At 30.5% G+C, this 12251-nt stretch overlaps 2 protein-coding genes and 1 long non-coding RNA gene across 8 annotated transcripts; 1 reads left to right on the forward strand and 2 right to left on the reverse strand.

Annotated features, from left to right (window-relative positions):
* Positions 1-4: 4 nt before the first annotated feature.
* On the reverse strand, positions 5-8443 carry LOC143908599 (odorant receptor 46a-like). 4 transcript variants are annotated; one of them, XR_013260199.1, is made up of 7 exons: positions 8226-8443; positions 7433-7870; positions 5975-6355; positions 5281-5485; positions 4832-4987; positions 4408-4670; positions 3287-4157 (listed from the first exon to the last, which is right to left on the reverse strand). XR_013260199.1 is itself a non-coding variant. In XM_077426320.1 (6 exons), exons 2-6 carry the CDS (start codon positions 7792-7794, stop codon positions 90-92), a joined length of 1149 nt encoding a protein of 382 aa, XP_077282446.1. In that variant the 5' UTR covers positions 7795-7870; positions 8226-8443; the 3' UTR covers positions 5-89. The 4 variants fall into 4 exon arrangements, 3 of the variants coding, with proteins under 3 accessions (XP_077282446.1, XP_077282447.1, XP_077282445.1); XM_077426320.1 differs by lacking the exons at positions 3287-4157; positions 4408-4670 and adding an exon at positions 5-134; XM_077426321.1 differs by lacking the exons at positions 4832-4987; positions 5281-5485; positions 5975-6355; positions 7433-7870; positions 8226-8443 and adding exons at positions 5-134; positions 299-454; positions 640-844; positions 1315-1695; positions 2827-3264 and having other exon boundaries at positions 3633-4606.
* A 67-nt stretch (positions 8444-8510) lies between these two features.
* Positions 8511-12241, reverse strand: LOC143908597 (odorant receptor 46a-like). Of its 2 annotated transcripts, XM_077426311.1 has the most exons (5): positions 11642-12241; positions 10651-11049; positions 10036-10237; positions 9588-9743; positions 8511-9488 (listed from the first exon to the last, which is right to left on the reverse strand). In XM_077426311.1, exons 1-5 carry the CDS (start codon positions 12001-12003, stop codon positions 9432-9434), a joined length of 1176 nt encoding a protein of 391 aa, XP_077282437.1. In that variant the 5' UTR covers positions 12004-12241; the 3' UTR covers positions 8511-9431. The 2 variants fall into 2 exon arrangements, with proteins under 2 accessions (XP_077282437.1, XP_077282438.1); XM_077426312.1 differs by lacking the exon at positions 9588-9743.
* On the forward strand, positions 10152-11670 carry LOC143908607 (uncharacterized). Of its 2 annotated transcripts, none has more exons than XR_013260201.1 (3): positions 10152-10290; positions 10824-10957; positions 11199-11670. It is a non-coding gene; the product is annotated as an uncharacterized LOC143908607 (long non-coding RNA). The 2 variants fall into 2 exon arrangements; XR_013260202.1 differs by having other exon boundaries at positions 11294-11668.
* Positions 12242-12251: the final 10 nt, after the last annotated feature.

The following is a 12251-nucleotide window of genomic DNA, read 5'->3' on the forward strand; positions in this document are numbered from 1 at the left end:
TATCTAAACAGAAACTTTCAGATTTATTAATTAATTTATGAAAACCTACATAATCATTATCCCCAATTACACGTTTGGTTAATTATACTTTACTGTGTAAGTACATTAAATGCCGAGTATGAAGCTTTCAAGATCTGAAAGGAAAATCAGAGAAATAAAATAGAAATCAATGCAGTTATAAAAATTTTGAGACTTGTACGTTTTCCGACGTGCACCATAAATGTGCAGTCATTGGTATAATTTCGCGCAAAATTATTTACTTGGTTATCAAAATATTTATCACAATAAGATTACTAACACTGCCGTAAGATTCAAGAGAAAGGGTTATCAAGAAACTGCTTGTAAACGTTATAGGAATTGTGCTTCGCATCATGATTAACAGCAAGTCCTTTTGTTCGTTAACTGGTAGTAATGGCCAGTCCGTGCAATATATAGCGTCTCCTACACTTGTACTCTGACAACACAATATAATTAAAAATTTAACACTTTGTAATATATTCAAATTTACATATAAAGCGCTAAATTATTTTTCGAATGCTTGTAAAAAGTGAGTTATAACAGGTAAAGCACTTGCGAGTTCCCATTTCTTAACTAAGGTACGTCATTTTGATATGGATTGTAGACTATATCAATTGTTACCTTAAGAATGACTTCGTTTGCAGACCAACAATAAAGGTAGATTTGTAAAAACATGACAATGGTATATCCCAAAAAATTCGCTAATGCAAACAGTTCATTAATATACATTGTCAAGTAATAAATGCATGTACATAATACCAATATACTTTCAAAGAATTGAAAGAAGATTACTTGGTTGTATATAATGTTCACCGTTTTAGCGTATCTATAATCATTTCACGTTAGTTCTGCATATACTGCATATGAGAGTAAAACAATTACACTTTTAATATATAATTTTATAACATGATTTGTACAAATCCAAAAATTGTAAAAGAATGTTAGCTTGTATCATTTACTAAAACAAAATCTACTCAATAAGCGAGCATTTAGATATATTTTTTATTTTATGTCCCACACAATTAATCGCGGAATGTCCGTATATAAAAGTCACGCTGAAATGCAAGCTCCGTTCTCTTAACAATTGTATAATAGTATTAAATAACGTCAGTTATATGATCTTTTTACTTTCAACACCTTTCCGTCATGAATCTTTAAAATTATAACGCCATAGACAATAGTGATTTTTAAATACAGAAATTAATTCCATCATTTTTTCAAATACGCAGACACTCAATCGCGCGCGCACGCATAAAAAGGCATTTGAATATAAACATGCATATAAACATAACTCACTTGTAAATGATGAGATGATGACGTACGATTTCCGATATCTCCATTTCGTCCTTATTTGACGTCGAAAGTTTACGTCCCAGGTCTCTAACTGTTTTATTAATTATTAATTTGTGAAGACGATTTTCGAAAATTTCAAGCTGAGCGCACGTTTGCAAAAACAATCCAAAGATTAGAGTATCCATGCCGACATCTATGTAAACGGCGAAAAATGTATTTATGATTTGTTGAATAGATATAATCCAGAACACCATAGGTGTATTGGAATCCCATGGGAGCCATACTCGATTAGGTAAATGACCGTGCATAACTTTTAATATTGATCCCGTAGTGATGGCTGTAATGGAACTCGTCAATATAAGAGCGTATGTTATCGTGAACGTTCTGCAACCATAGAATCGAGATTAAATTGTATAAACGCACAAGTTATTTGTACTTAGAATTCACAGAAATTTATAATTAAAAAATTTAAATACTAATTTGTAACTTCTATGTGTTGTATGCAGCGGCGCCAACTTGGGAAAAATATTGGTAGGGGCAAAATGCGCGAAATTTTTATTTCAAATAATAGCTTTTTTTAGTAACCCTTACATTACTTGGAGGAAAAGTGAAGTATACAAAAGTATGAAGATTATATGTTTACATGTACAACAAAATGTAGGTACAAACAGAATATTTAATGTACGTACAAAATCGGAAAGAAAACTTACATTTATTCTAATTGTAAAAAGGTTGCACAACGGACTTCGTTTCGACTAATAAACTCGTTAGCAATAGCATTTAAATCTAACTTCATCGCCTTTTCGGATATGCACGTACATGTAAAATGCTTAAGCAATTTAATTGTTTTTGTGTCGTGGTACTTCGTAAATAAGTTAGTAACCTTCTTCAAAAACAAAAAATAACGTTCGATAGTACACGTAGTTATAGGGATCGTTAAAATTAATTTTACAAATTTGACCAACTTTGGCAGCAATTCCACAAGATATTGTTTCTGCTGTAGTAAACGAACGACATTTTATTAAAATTCGTCATTTCAAAATTATTGTGGGGGTGCTGCCGCAATAAAAATTATTAGTGGGGCAAAAAGTGCTCTGCCCCCACAAAGTCGGCGCCTATAGTTGTATGTTTAATAATTAGTTTAAAATAATATTGAAGAAGCTCCTTTAATAAAAAACTGTTTAATAATTAAACAGAATGTTGAAAATTACCACATCTTCTTATATATAAAAATGATAATTTGGAAGAGTATATGATAAACGTAATTTAGAAAGAAATAAACGCTCCGTTTGTGTTAAAAGAACAACATTGATCAATACAATACTGATCAAATTCGGGCAATACAGAAATAATATATGCTTAACATATATATAATAATATAATAATATAATAATATAATAATATAATAATATAATAATATATAATAATATATGTTTATGTTTATTACATAAACATTTTAAGTTGGTAATATTAATAGTTTAATATTGGGACGTTTTAATAAACATACGAACTCACCTGATAAACTTATCAAATTTCGTTTGGATAGCTACTTCATCCTCGTTTCGAGGTTTATGTGGTGCTTTCAGCAATGATTCCACTACGTTAATAATCGCATTCCGACGTATCACAACGAAAGTCGCTTTACAACAAATGTTAACATAAGACAAGAACAATAGTGTATTAGCGGCAAAATCATCGATATTGTCGACAACAAATACTATATCCATAAATTGAGTTAACGCCATAAAGTATTCCGAAGATATTACACCGCAGGTAAATATACTATACAGCAGCTTCGCACTATTCGATGACCACTCAATAGGTCGCCATATACCACAAAATGTATGTATTAGAAAATTTAAAGAAAGTATTTGCATATTTGTATCTCTTTCTTTACAAACAACTTATTGAAGTATTTCACGAAAGTATAGCCTCTTTCTACATGTAAAGTATCTAAAAAAAAGTAGTTTACAGAATTGCAAGAAGTATCTTTTTTTCAATAATTTATTAAATGTTCAGTGTAACGCAATAATGAGAAAAATTATATTTAATACAAAAAAGGTAAAATAATGTTGCATAAATAGATTACGTGAAATATTAAATTCCACAACCTGATTTAAATTGGAAACACTGAATACATAATTCGATTAAGAAAGATTTTATACGTTTAATGTACAGATCGCGTCCAATGCTGTCGCGGGATAAAAACTGGACAACCTTATTTAAACGTAATGCAAGATATGATTTGTGAGATATAACTGCAATATAACTAGAAAGCAATACATTTATAAGCGTAATGCAATATATTTATAATAACACACCTTATTTCGGAATATCGGTTCCTCAGTATAGTGACTAATAATACAACACAATTATAAAACAAATACACTGATACAAAATGTTATTTTATTATCGTAATGGTCAATAAATTTCACTTAAATGTAACCGAGCACGTCTTGCGACAGACCGTGTATAATAGCTTTATCCCTTTCAGCATCTTGTCAACCCTACTACAATTACCGCCATTAAAAAATCGACATGAAGTCATTTAATCATTTATTATGGAGTGCACGCTCTTTTCCGTTTATGCGAATACTACAATTCTATAAGTTTTCTTACTTGCAATTGTCGAGGGATATCGTCTTTTATATTCACACACGTTGTTGCATTCCCGTTAAATAAAATATTTGTATATCTCCTGTCCATCGGAACTACGGAGAATATCGTGTACCTTCCGCATATAGTTTTCCGTCTTATTACGTAAAAATACAATGCGAGAGTAGCGATAAAAATAAAATGCATAATATACTCAATGTCAGAGCATATTTCTCAAGTTGCTTGTATACCTACGAGATATGACGAGTGTACAGGAAAACGACAATGTATTAATTCTATACTCAGTACATCACATATAGCATATAGCCTATAGAAATTATTATTTTCTGACTTTAAGGCTAGAGCTGAAATTAGTGCTGCTTGTGAGTCAAATAAAAACGTGCATGATATTTCAGTGTAAAATGTCTACGTGCAATATTCATCGTAATCATCGTGTTAATGTTCCTAAAGTCAAAATAAAAGTAAGGTTGAAATAAATACCCAAACACAGAAATTTCCAGGTTTAGAAACATGTGTTTCATTATATTTTGTACAATATTTGTATTCAATTTGCGTGCATTGACGCCATTATTCCTGGACTCGTAATACAGAGTAATATTGAAACAAATATCTAAACAGAAACTTTCGGATTTATTGATTAATTTATGAAAAAAACTACATAATTATTATGCCCAATTACACGTTTGGTTATTTATACTTTACTGTGTAAGTACATTAAATGCCGAGTATGACGTTTTCAAGATCTGAAAGGAAAATTAGAGAAATAAAATAGAAAGCAGTGCAGTTACAAAAATGTTGACTTGTACGTTTTCCGATATGCACCACAAATGTGCAGTCATTGATATAATTTCGCGCACAAGTATTTACTTTGTTATCAAATATTTATCACAACATGATTACTAACATTGCCGTAAGATTCAAGAGAAAGGGTTACCAAAAAGCTGCTTGTGAACGTTATAGGAATTGTGCTTCTTATCATGATTAACAGCAAGTCCTTTTGTTCGTTAACTGGTATTAATGGCCAGTTCGTGCAATATATAGCGTCTCTTACACTTGTACTCTGACAACACAATATAATTAAATTTAACATTTCGTAATAATACTGACTAATTATCAATATCTTTTAACATTACTAGCATTACATATATCTATATGCGTAAAAACTTTATATTCGCATACAAGTCTATATTATTTTTAAATATACTCGTTCTATAAAGCGCTAAATTATACTTCGAAATCTTGTAAAAAAGTGAGTTGTAACTTGTAACAGGTAAAGCACTTGCGAGTTCCCATTTCTTAACTAACATAAGATACATGATTTTGATATGGATTGTAGACTATATCAATTGTTACCTTAAGAATGACTTCGTTTGCAGACCAACAATAAACGAAGATTTGTACAAACATGACAATGGTATATCCCAAAAAATTCGCTAATGCAAACAGTTCATTAATATACATTGTCAAGTAATAAATGCATGTACATAATACCACTATGCTTTCAAAAAATTGAAAGAAGATCACTTGGTTGTATATAATATTTACCGTTTTAGCGTATCTATAATCGTTTCACGTTAGTTCTGCATATACCGTATATGAGTAAAGCAATTACACTTTCCATATATAATTTTGTAACATGATTTGTACAAATCCAAAAATTGTAAAGAAATGTTAGCATGTATCATTTATTAAAAACAAAATCTACTTAATTCTATGCGAGCATTTAGATCTAATTTTCATTTTATGTCCCACACAATTAATCGCGGAATGTCCGTATAATAAAATCACGCTCAAATGCATGCTCCGTTCTCTTAACAATTGTATATTAGTATTAAATAACGTCAGTTATATGATCCTTTTACTTTCAACACCTTTTCGTCATAAATATTGAATATTATACCGCGCGCGCGCGTTATAGACAATAGCGATTTTCAAATACAGAAATTAATTCAAATACTCAGACACTCAATCGCGCACGAGATCGCGCACGAACGTATAAATAGGCCTTTGAATATAAACATGCATATACATATTTGTCATAACTCACTTGTAAATGATGAGATGATGACGTACGATTTCCGATATCTCCATTTTGTCCTTATTCGACGTCGAAGGTTTTCGTCCCTGATCTCTAACTGTTTTATTAATTATTAATTTGTGAAGACGACTCTCGAAAATTTCAAGCTGAGCGCACGTTTGCAAAAACAATCCGAAGATTAAAGTATCCATGCCGACATCTGTGAAAGCGGCGAAAAGTGTGGTTATGATTTGATGAATAGATATAAACCAGAACACCAGAGGTATGTTGGAATCCCATGGGAGCCATACTCGATTGGGAAAATGACCGTGCATAACTTTTAATATTGATCCCATAGTGATGCCTGTAATGGAACTCGTCATTATAAGAGCGTATGCTATCGTGAACGTTCTGCAAACATAGAACCGAGATTAAATTGTATAAACCTACAAATTATTTGTACTTAAAATTTACAGAAATTTATAATTAAAAATTTTAAATACTAATTTGTAAGTTCTATATGTGTTGTATGCAGCGGCGCCAACTTGGGAAGAATGTTGGGGGGGGGGTGGAGGCAAGATGCGTGAAATTCTTAATTCAAATAATGGCTTTTTTTAGTAACCCTTACATTACTTGGAGGGAAGGTGAAGTATACAAAAGTATGTAGATTATATGCTTACATGTATGTACAACAAAATGTAGGTACAAACAGAATATTTAATGTACGTAAAAATCGGAAAAAAACTTTTATTTATCCTAAATATAAAAAGATTGCACAACGGACTTTGTTTCGACTAATAAACTCGTTAGCAATAGCATTTAAATCTAACTTTATCGTATTTTTGGATATGCACGTACATGTAAAGTGCTTAAGCAATTTAACTGATTTTGTGTCGTGGTACTTCGTAAATAAGTTAGTAACCTTCTTCAAAAACAAGAAAAACCGTTTGGTAGTACACATAGTTAAAGGAGCCGTTAAAATTAATTTTACAAATTTGACCAACTTTGGAAGCAAATCCACAAAATATTGTTTCTGCTGTAGTAAACAAACGACATTATATCAAAATTCGGCATTTCAAAATTACTTAGGGGACGCTGCCGCAATAAAAATTATTAATGGGGCAAAAAGTGCTCTGCCCCCACAAAGTCGGCGCCTATAGTTGTATGTTTAATAATTAGTTTAAAATGCTATTGAAGAAGTTCCTTTAATTAATAATTAAACAGAATGCTGAAAATTACCGTATCTTCTTATATGTAAAAATGATAATTCGGAGGTATATATGATGAACGTAATTTAGCAAGAAATAAACGGCCCAGAATTTGTGTTAAAGGAACAACATTGATCAATACCATACTGATCAAATTCGAACGATACAGAAATAATATATGCTTAACATATATATTAATATATGTTTATTACATAAACATTTTAAGTCGGTAATATTAATAATTTAATATTGAGACGTTTTAATAAACATACGAACTCACCTGATAAACCTATCAAATTTCATTTGGATAGCTACTTCATCCTCGTTTCGAGGTTTATGTGGTGCTTTCAACAATGATCCCACTAAGTTGATGATCGCATTTCGACGTATCACAACGAAAGTCGCTTTAAAAGAAGCATTAACATTTGACAAGAACAATAGTGTATTAGCGGCAAAGTCATCGATATTATCGACAACAAGTACTATATCCATAAATTGAGTTAACACCATAAAGTATTCCGAAAATAATACACCGCAGGTAAATATACTATACAGCAGCTTAGCACCATTCGATGACCACTCAGTAGGTCGCCATATACCACAAAATGTATGTATTAGAAAATTTAAAGAAAGTATTTGCATATTTGTATCTCTTTCTTTACAAACAACTTATTGAAGTATTTCACAAAAGTATAGCCTCTTTCTATATGTAAAGTATCTAAAAAAAGTAGTTTACAAAATTGCAAAAAGCATTTTTTTTTTTTAAATAATTAATTTAATGTTTAGTGTAACGCAATAATGAGAAAAATTATATTTAATACAAAAGGTAAAATAATGTTGTGTAAATAGATTACGTGAAGTATTAAATTCCACAACCTGATTTAAATTGCAAACACTGAATACATGATCCGATTAAGAAAGATTTTATACGTTTAATGTACAGATCGCGTCTATTGCGGGTCAAAAACTGGACAACCTTATTTAAACAATATTGCAATACATAATTTGTGAGAATAAAACTAGAAAGCAATATATTTGTAAGCGTAATGCAATATATTTATGTAATTACACACCTTATTTCGAAATATCGGTTCCTCAGTATTGTGACCAATAATAATACAACAGAATTATAAAACAAATATACTGATACAATATGTTATTTTATTATCGTAATGGTCAATAAATTTCAATTAAGTGTAACCGAGCACGTTTTGCGACAGACTGTGTATAGTTTTACCCAGTTCAGCATCTTGTCAACCCTACTACAATTACGGACATTAAGAAATCGACATGAAGTAGAAGTAGTGTAATCATTTATTATGGAATGCACGTTCTTTTCTGTTCTTGCGAATACCACAATTATAACAGTTTTTCTACTTGCAGTCATCGAGGGAAGTCGTCCTTTATATTCACGCACGTTGTTATATTCCAGTTGAATAATTTATTTGTACATCTCTTGTTCATCGGAACTACGAAGAATATCGTATCTTTCGCAAAGTTTCTCGTTTTATATTACATAAAAATACCAGACGATCGTATAAAGAATGTGATGCATAATATACTCAATGTCAGATCATATTTCTCAAGTTGCTTGTATACCTACGAGGTATAACGAGTGTACAGGAAAACGACAATCTATTAATTCTATACTCAGTACATCAAATGTAGCATAGCCTGAGAAATTATTATTTTCTGACTTTAATGCTAGAGCCGAAATTAGTGCGGTTTGTACGTTAGATAGAAACGTGCATGATATTACAGTGCAAAATGTCTATGTGCAATGTTCATCGCGTTAATATTCTTAAAATTAAAATAAAAGTAAAGTTTAAATAAATACGCAAACACAGAAATTTCCAGGTTTAGAAACATGCATTTTATTACACTATGTAAAATATTTGTATTCAATTTGCGTGCATTGACGTCATTATTCTGTGCAAAGAATATGTATTATGTGTGCATATATGTGCTGAACATCACGTATATTTTATTTTGTACGCGTGTTTCTACCTTCGTCGTCTTCTTTCCAAAATCATTCTCAAAATCTCTTGTACATTAGTAACTTGTATGATTTTCCGCTGAGAGGACAATATTTGTTTTCTATAATTATTACCGGTTTTAATTAAAAATATCAAAAACAAATTTAACATTACATGTTTTATTAACGCCATCTTTACAATTCGGTTAGGAAATTGAGGTGCCGAGATAAACGAGTAGGCAGAAATTTACAGTGACTAGTTTACCAAAACGCTTTACATTATTATCATGTCGAAGCTCATTTTTTATTTGTTATTTCGTTTTTGTAATACATTAAATGTCGAATATGATATTTTTAAGATCTGAAAGAAAAAAAAAAGTCAGATTTATTTTAAATGTAGAAAAGTGGGAGCACAATTGCTAAGAGTATACGAAAGAGTACAAATTAATATTATACTAACGCTACTGTAAGATTGGAGAGATAAAGTTATCAAGAAGCTACTGGTAAATTTTATAGGAATTGTGCTGCGTAACATGATCATTAATAGTTCTTTTTTTTCGTTAACTGATAGTGAAGGCCAGTTCATACAATATATTGTATCTCCCACGCTCATACTCTGCCAACGTAACATAAATGAAATAATTATCTCATAATAATACTGAATCATTTTATTAAATTTATACACATGTATTTATGCCGCGATAAACGGATAGACATTTTTTAAATTATACAAATATATACATGTTATTTTGTAATATTCTGTATTTCCCGATTTCAAACTTGCGATAAATATTAAATTACTTTGAAAATTCTTAAAAAATAAAATTATGAAGATATATTTGTGACTTTAAATTACTTTAATTTGCAGAGTATATCGGTTTGGGACTGGATTTCGAATACAGACTTACCTTAAGTATGACTTCATTTCCGGACCAACAGTAAACATAAATTTGTACAAACATGCAAATAGTGTACACTATTAAAGTGGCTGTTTCGGACAGCGTACTATGTGTTGACAGATAATATACACTTGTACATAATATCAATATACTGCCAAAGAATTGGACAAAGAGTACCTGATTGAATATAAAATTTACTGTTTTGGCATATCTGCAATGATGTAATAAATTGCAATGTAAATGGAAGCTCTCACATTATTACGCGTAAGATTTTAGCTTGCTTAAGAATTTTAAATATTCAAGTGTTTATTATTTATTAAAGTTATAGCAATTACATGTTCTTAAATAAGTACTGAAATATGATTTATTTTTAGCATGAAATGATCCATAAATTACTTTAAAAATGTTTTTTCTCCGAGTTATTAACAATTATTTTTTAATTGTGCGCCAAATAATTACATCATTATATATTGTTCTTTTTACTTTGATCATCTTTTGGTCAGAAACATCAATTATCATTATTATAAATGCGAATCGTATTAGGTAGAGCAATTAATGCTTGTATCATATTAAAAAATATAAATAACTGGATGTGTAAACATGTACTAAAGAAATAATTCTAACTTGTAAATCTCGAGGTGATGATATATGTATTTTGATATCGTTTCTTCTTTATTTGACGAAGGAGATAAGTATTCCTGATATCTAACTTCATTTTTCATTAATTTGTTCGTTTTGTTCGTCACTAACTTACGAAGACGACTTTCAAAAATTTCAAATTGCGCGCATGTTTGCAGAAACAATCCAAAAACCAGAGTTTCCGTGCCGACGTTTACGATGGTACAAAATATCACAGTTATAATTTGTTGAATGGATGTAATCCAGAACATCGAAGGTGTATTGTAATCGTACGGTAGCCATACTCGATAAGGTAAGTGACCTTGTATAGCGTTTAGCACAGATCTTATTGTAACGCCACTAACAGAACTAGTCGCCAAAAGTGAATACTTTATCGAGCATGACCTGCAAAAATGTATAATTAAGATTATATTTATTAATATATATAAGCTATTCTCTGTCTTTACGGGGTAATTGAAATTTATTTATACGAATATATTTCAATTGTATTGACTTAACTGGCCACAATTCAGTACAAAATCACGACGTTTCAGCCTTTGGTTTGGGCCCTTTTCAAGTGTAAACTAAATTATCCGTGAGAATCGTCGTTGAAATCATAAGACAACCGTAATATATGAAATTATTCCAGAAAGATCATAAAAGATGTTTTGTGTGTCCAAGAATAATGTACAGAGTCACTTATAAAAATAGCCGAGTGTGACATGTTGTTCGTACGCAAGCGATCGACCGATTTGTAATAAATTTTATTACAAATTTTTATAAATTTGATTATTATATAGTGAGAAACGTAATTAAAATAAAAGAGATGTATACAATATTTTAAAACTAAAATATTTTTAAATAAAATATTTGTTAATTTATCGAAACGTTGAAAGAGTTAATGGGTCCTTGAAACAAAATTCAGGCTAAACACTTAAAATTGTAGACGTTTGAAATAATGAATTACTAAAGAATTTTAATAGCGGCAAATGCTCACCTAATAAACTTATCAAATTTTCTTTGTATCGCCACTTCATCCTGGTCTTGAGGTTTACAAGGTGCTGTCAACAATACTTGCACCAAGTTGATGATCGCATTCCGACGTATTACAACGGTAGTCGCCTTACAAGTAACAGCAACAATAGTCAGGAACATTAGAGTATTTGTTGCGAAGTCGTCGATATTATCAACGATGAAAATGATATCCATGAATTGAGTTATCATCAAAATGTAAAACAAGATTAGTACAATAGAGGTAAACACACTATACAGTAGCTTAGCAATGTTCGATGACCACTCGATCGGCCTCCATACACCACCGACGGTATACATTGAGAAATTTAGAGAAAACATTTGCATACTCGTAACTCTCTCTCTCTCTCTACAATCAGTTTATTGAGATATCGCACAAGGGTGTTTCTACATATAAAAAAAAATTTATAAAAGAATGATTAACGAAGTATTGCGAAAAGAACCTTCTATGTTCATTACGTATCTGTTGCAAATAGGTATTCGAGCAGTTTTATGAAAAATTACGTTTATAAAATAAAGTATAGATTTCTGTTAAATATATATGATATAATAAATATATATAGGCGGATGTTAAA

This window comes from Temnothorax americanus, unplaced genomic scaffold (genome assembly GCF_048541705.1).
Source record: "Temnothorax americanus isolate GAGA-0224 unplaced genomic scaffold, ASM4854170v1 Scaffold11, whole genome shotgun sequence".
Classification (NCBI taxonomy): domain Eukaryota; kingdom Metazoa; phylum Arthropoda; class Insecta; order Hymenoptera; family Formicidae; genus Temnothorax; species Temnothorax americanus.

What these genes read in the sequence shown, in the direction of transcription:
- LOC143908599 (XM_077426320.1), bottom strand. Translation starts at nt 7,794, where the DNA reads ATGCAAATACTTTCTTTAAATTTTCTAATACATACATTTTGTGGTATA. An exon ending in AAATTTGATAGGTTTATCAG is followed by an intron (nt 6,356 to 7,432) that starts GTGAGTTCGTAT and finishes CTATGTTTGCAG; the next exon opens with AACGTTCACGATAGCATACG. An exon ending in CAAACGAAGTCATTCTTAAG is followed by an intron (nt 4,988 to 5,280) that starts GTAACAATTGAT and finishes TTGTGTTGTCAG; the next exon opens with AGTACAAGTGTAAGAGACGC.
- LOC143908597 (XM_077426311.1), bottom strand. Translation starts at nt 12,003, where the DNA reads ATGCAAATGTTTTCTCTAAATTTCTCAATGTATACCGTCGGTGGTGTA. An exon ending in AAATTTGATAAGTTTATTAG is followed by an intron (nt 11,050 to 11,641) that starts GTGAGCATTTGC and finishes ACATTTTTGCAG; the next exon opens with GTCATGCTCGATAAAGTATT. An exon ending in GAAATGAAGTCATACTTAAG is followed by an intron (nt 9,744 to 10,035) that starts GTAAGTCTGTAT and finishes TTACGTTGGCAG; the next exon opens with AGTATGAGCGTGGGAGATAC.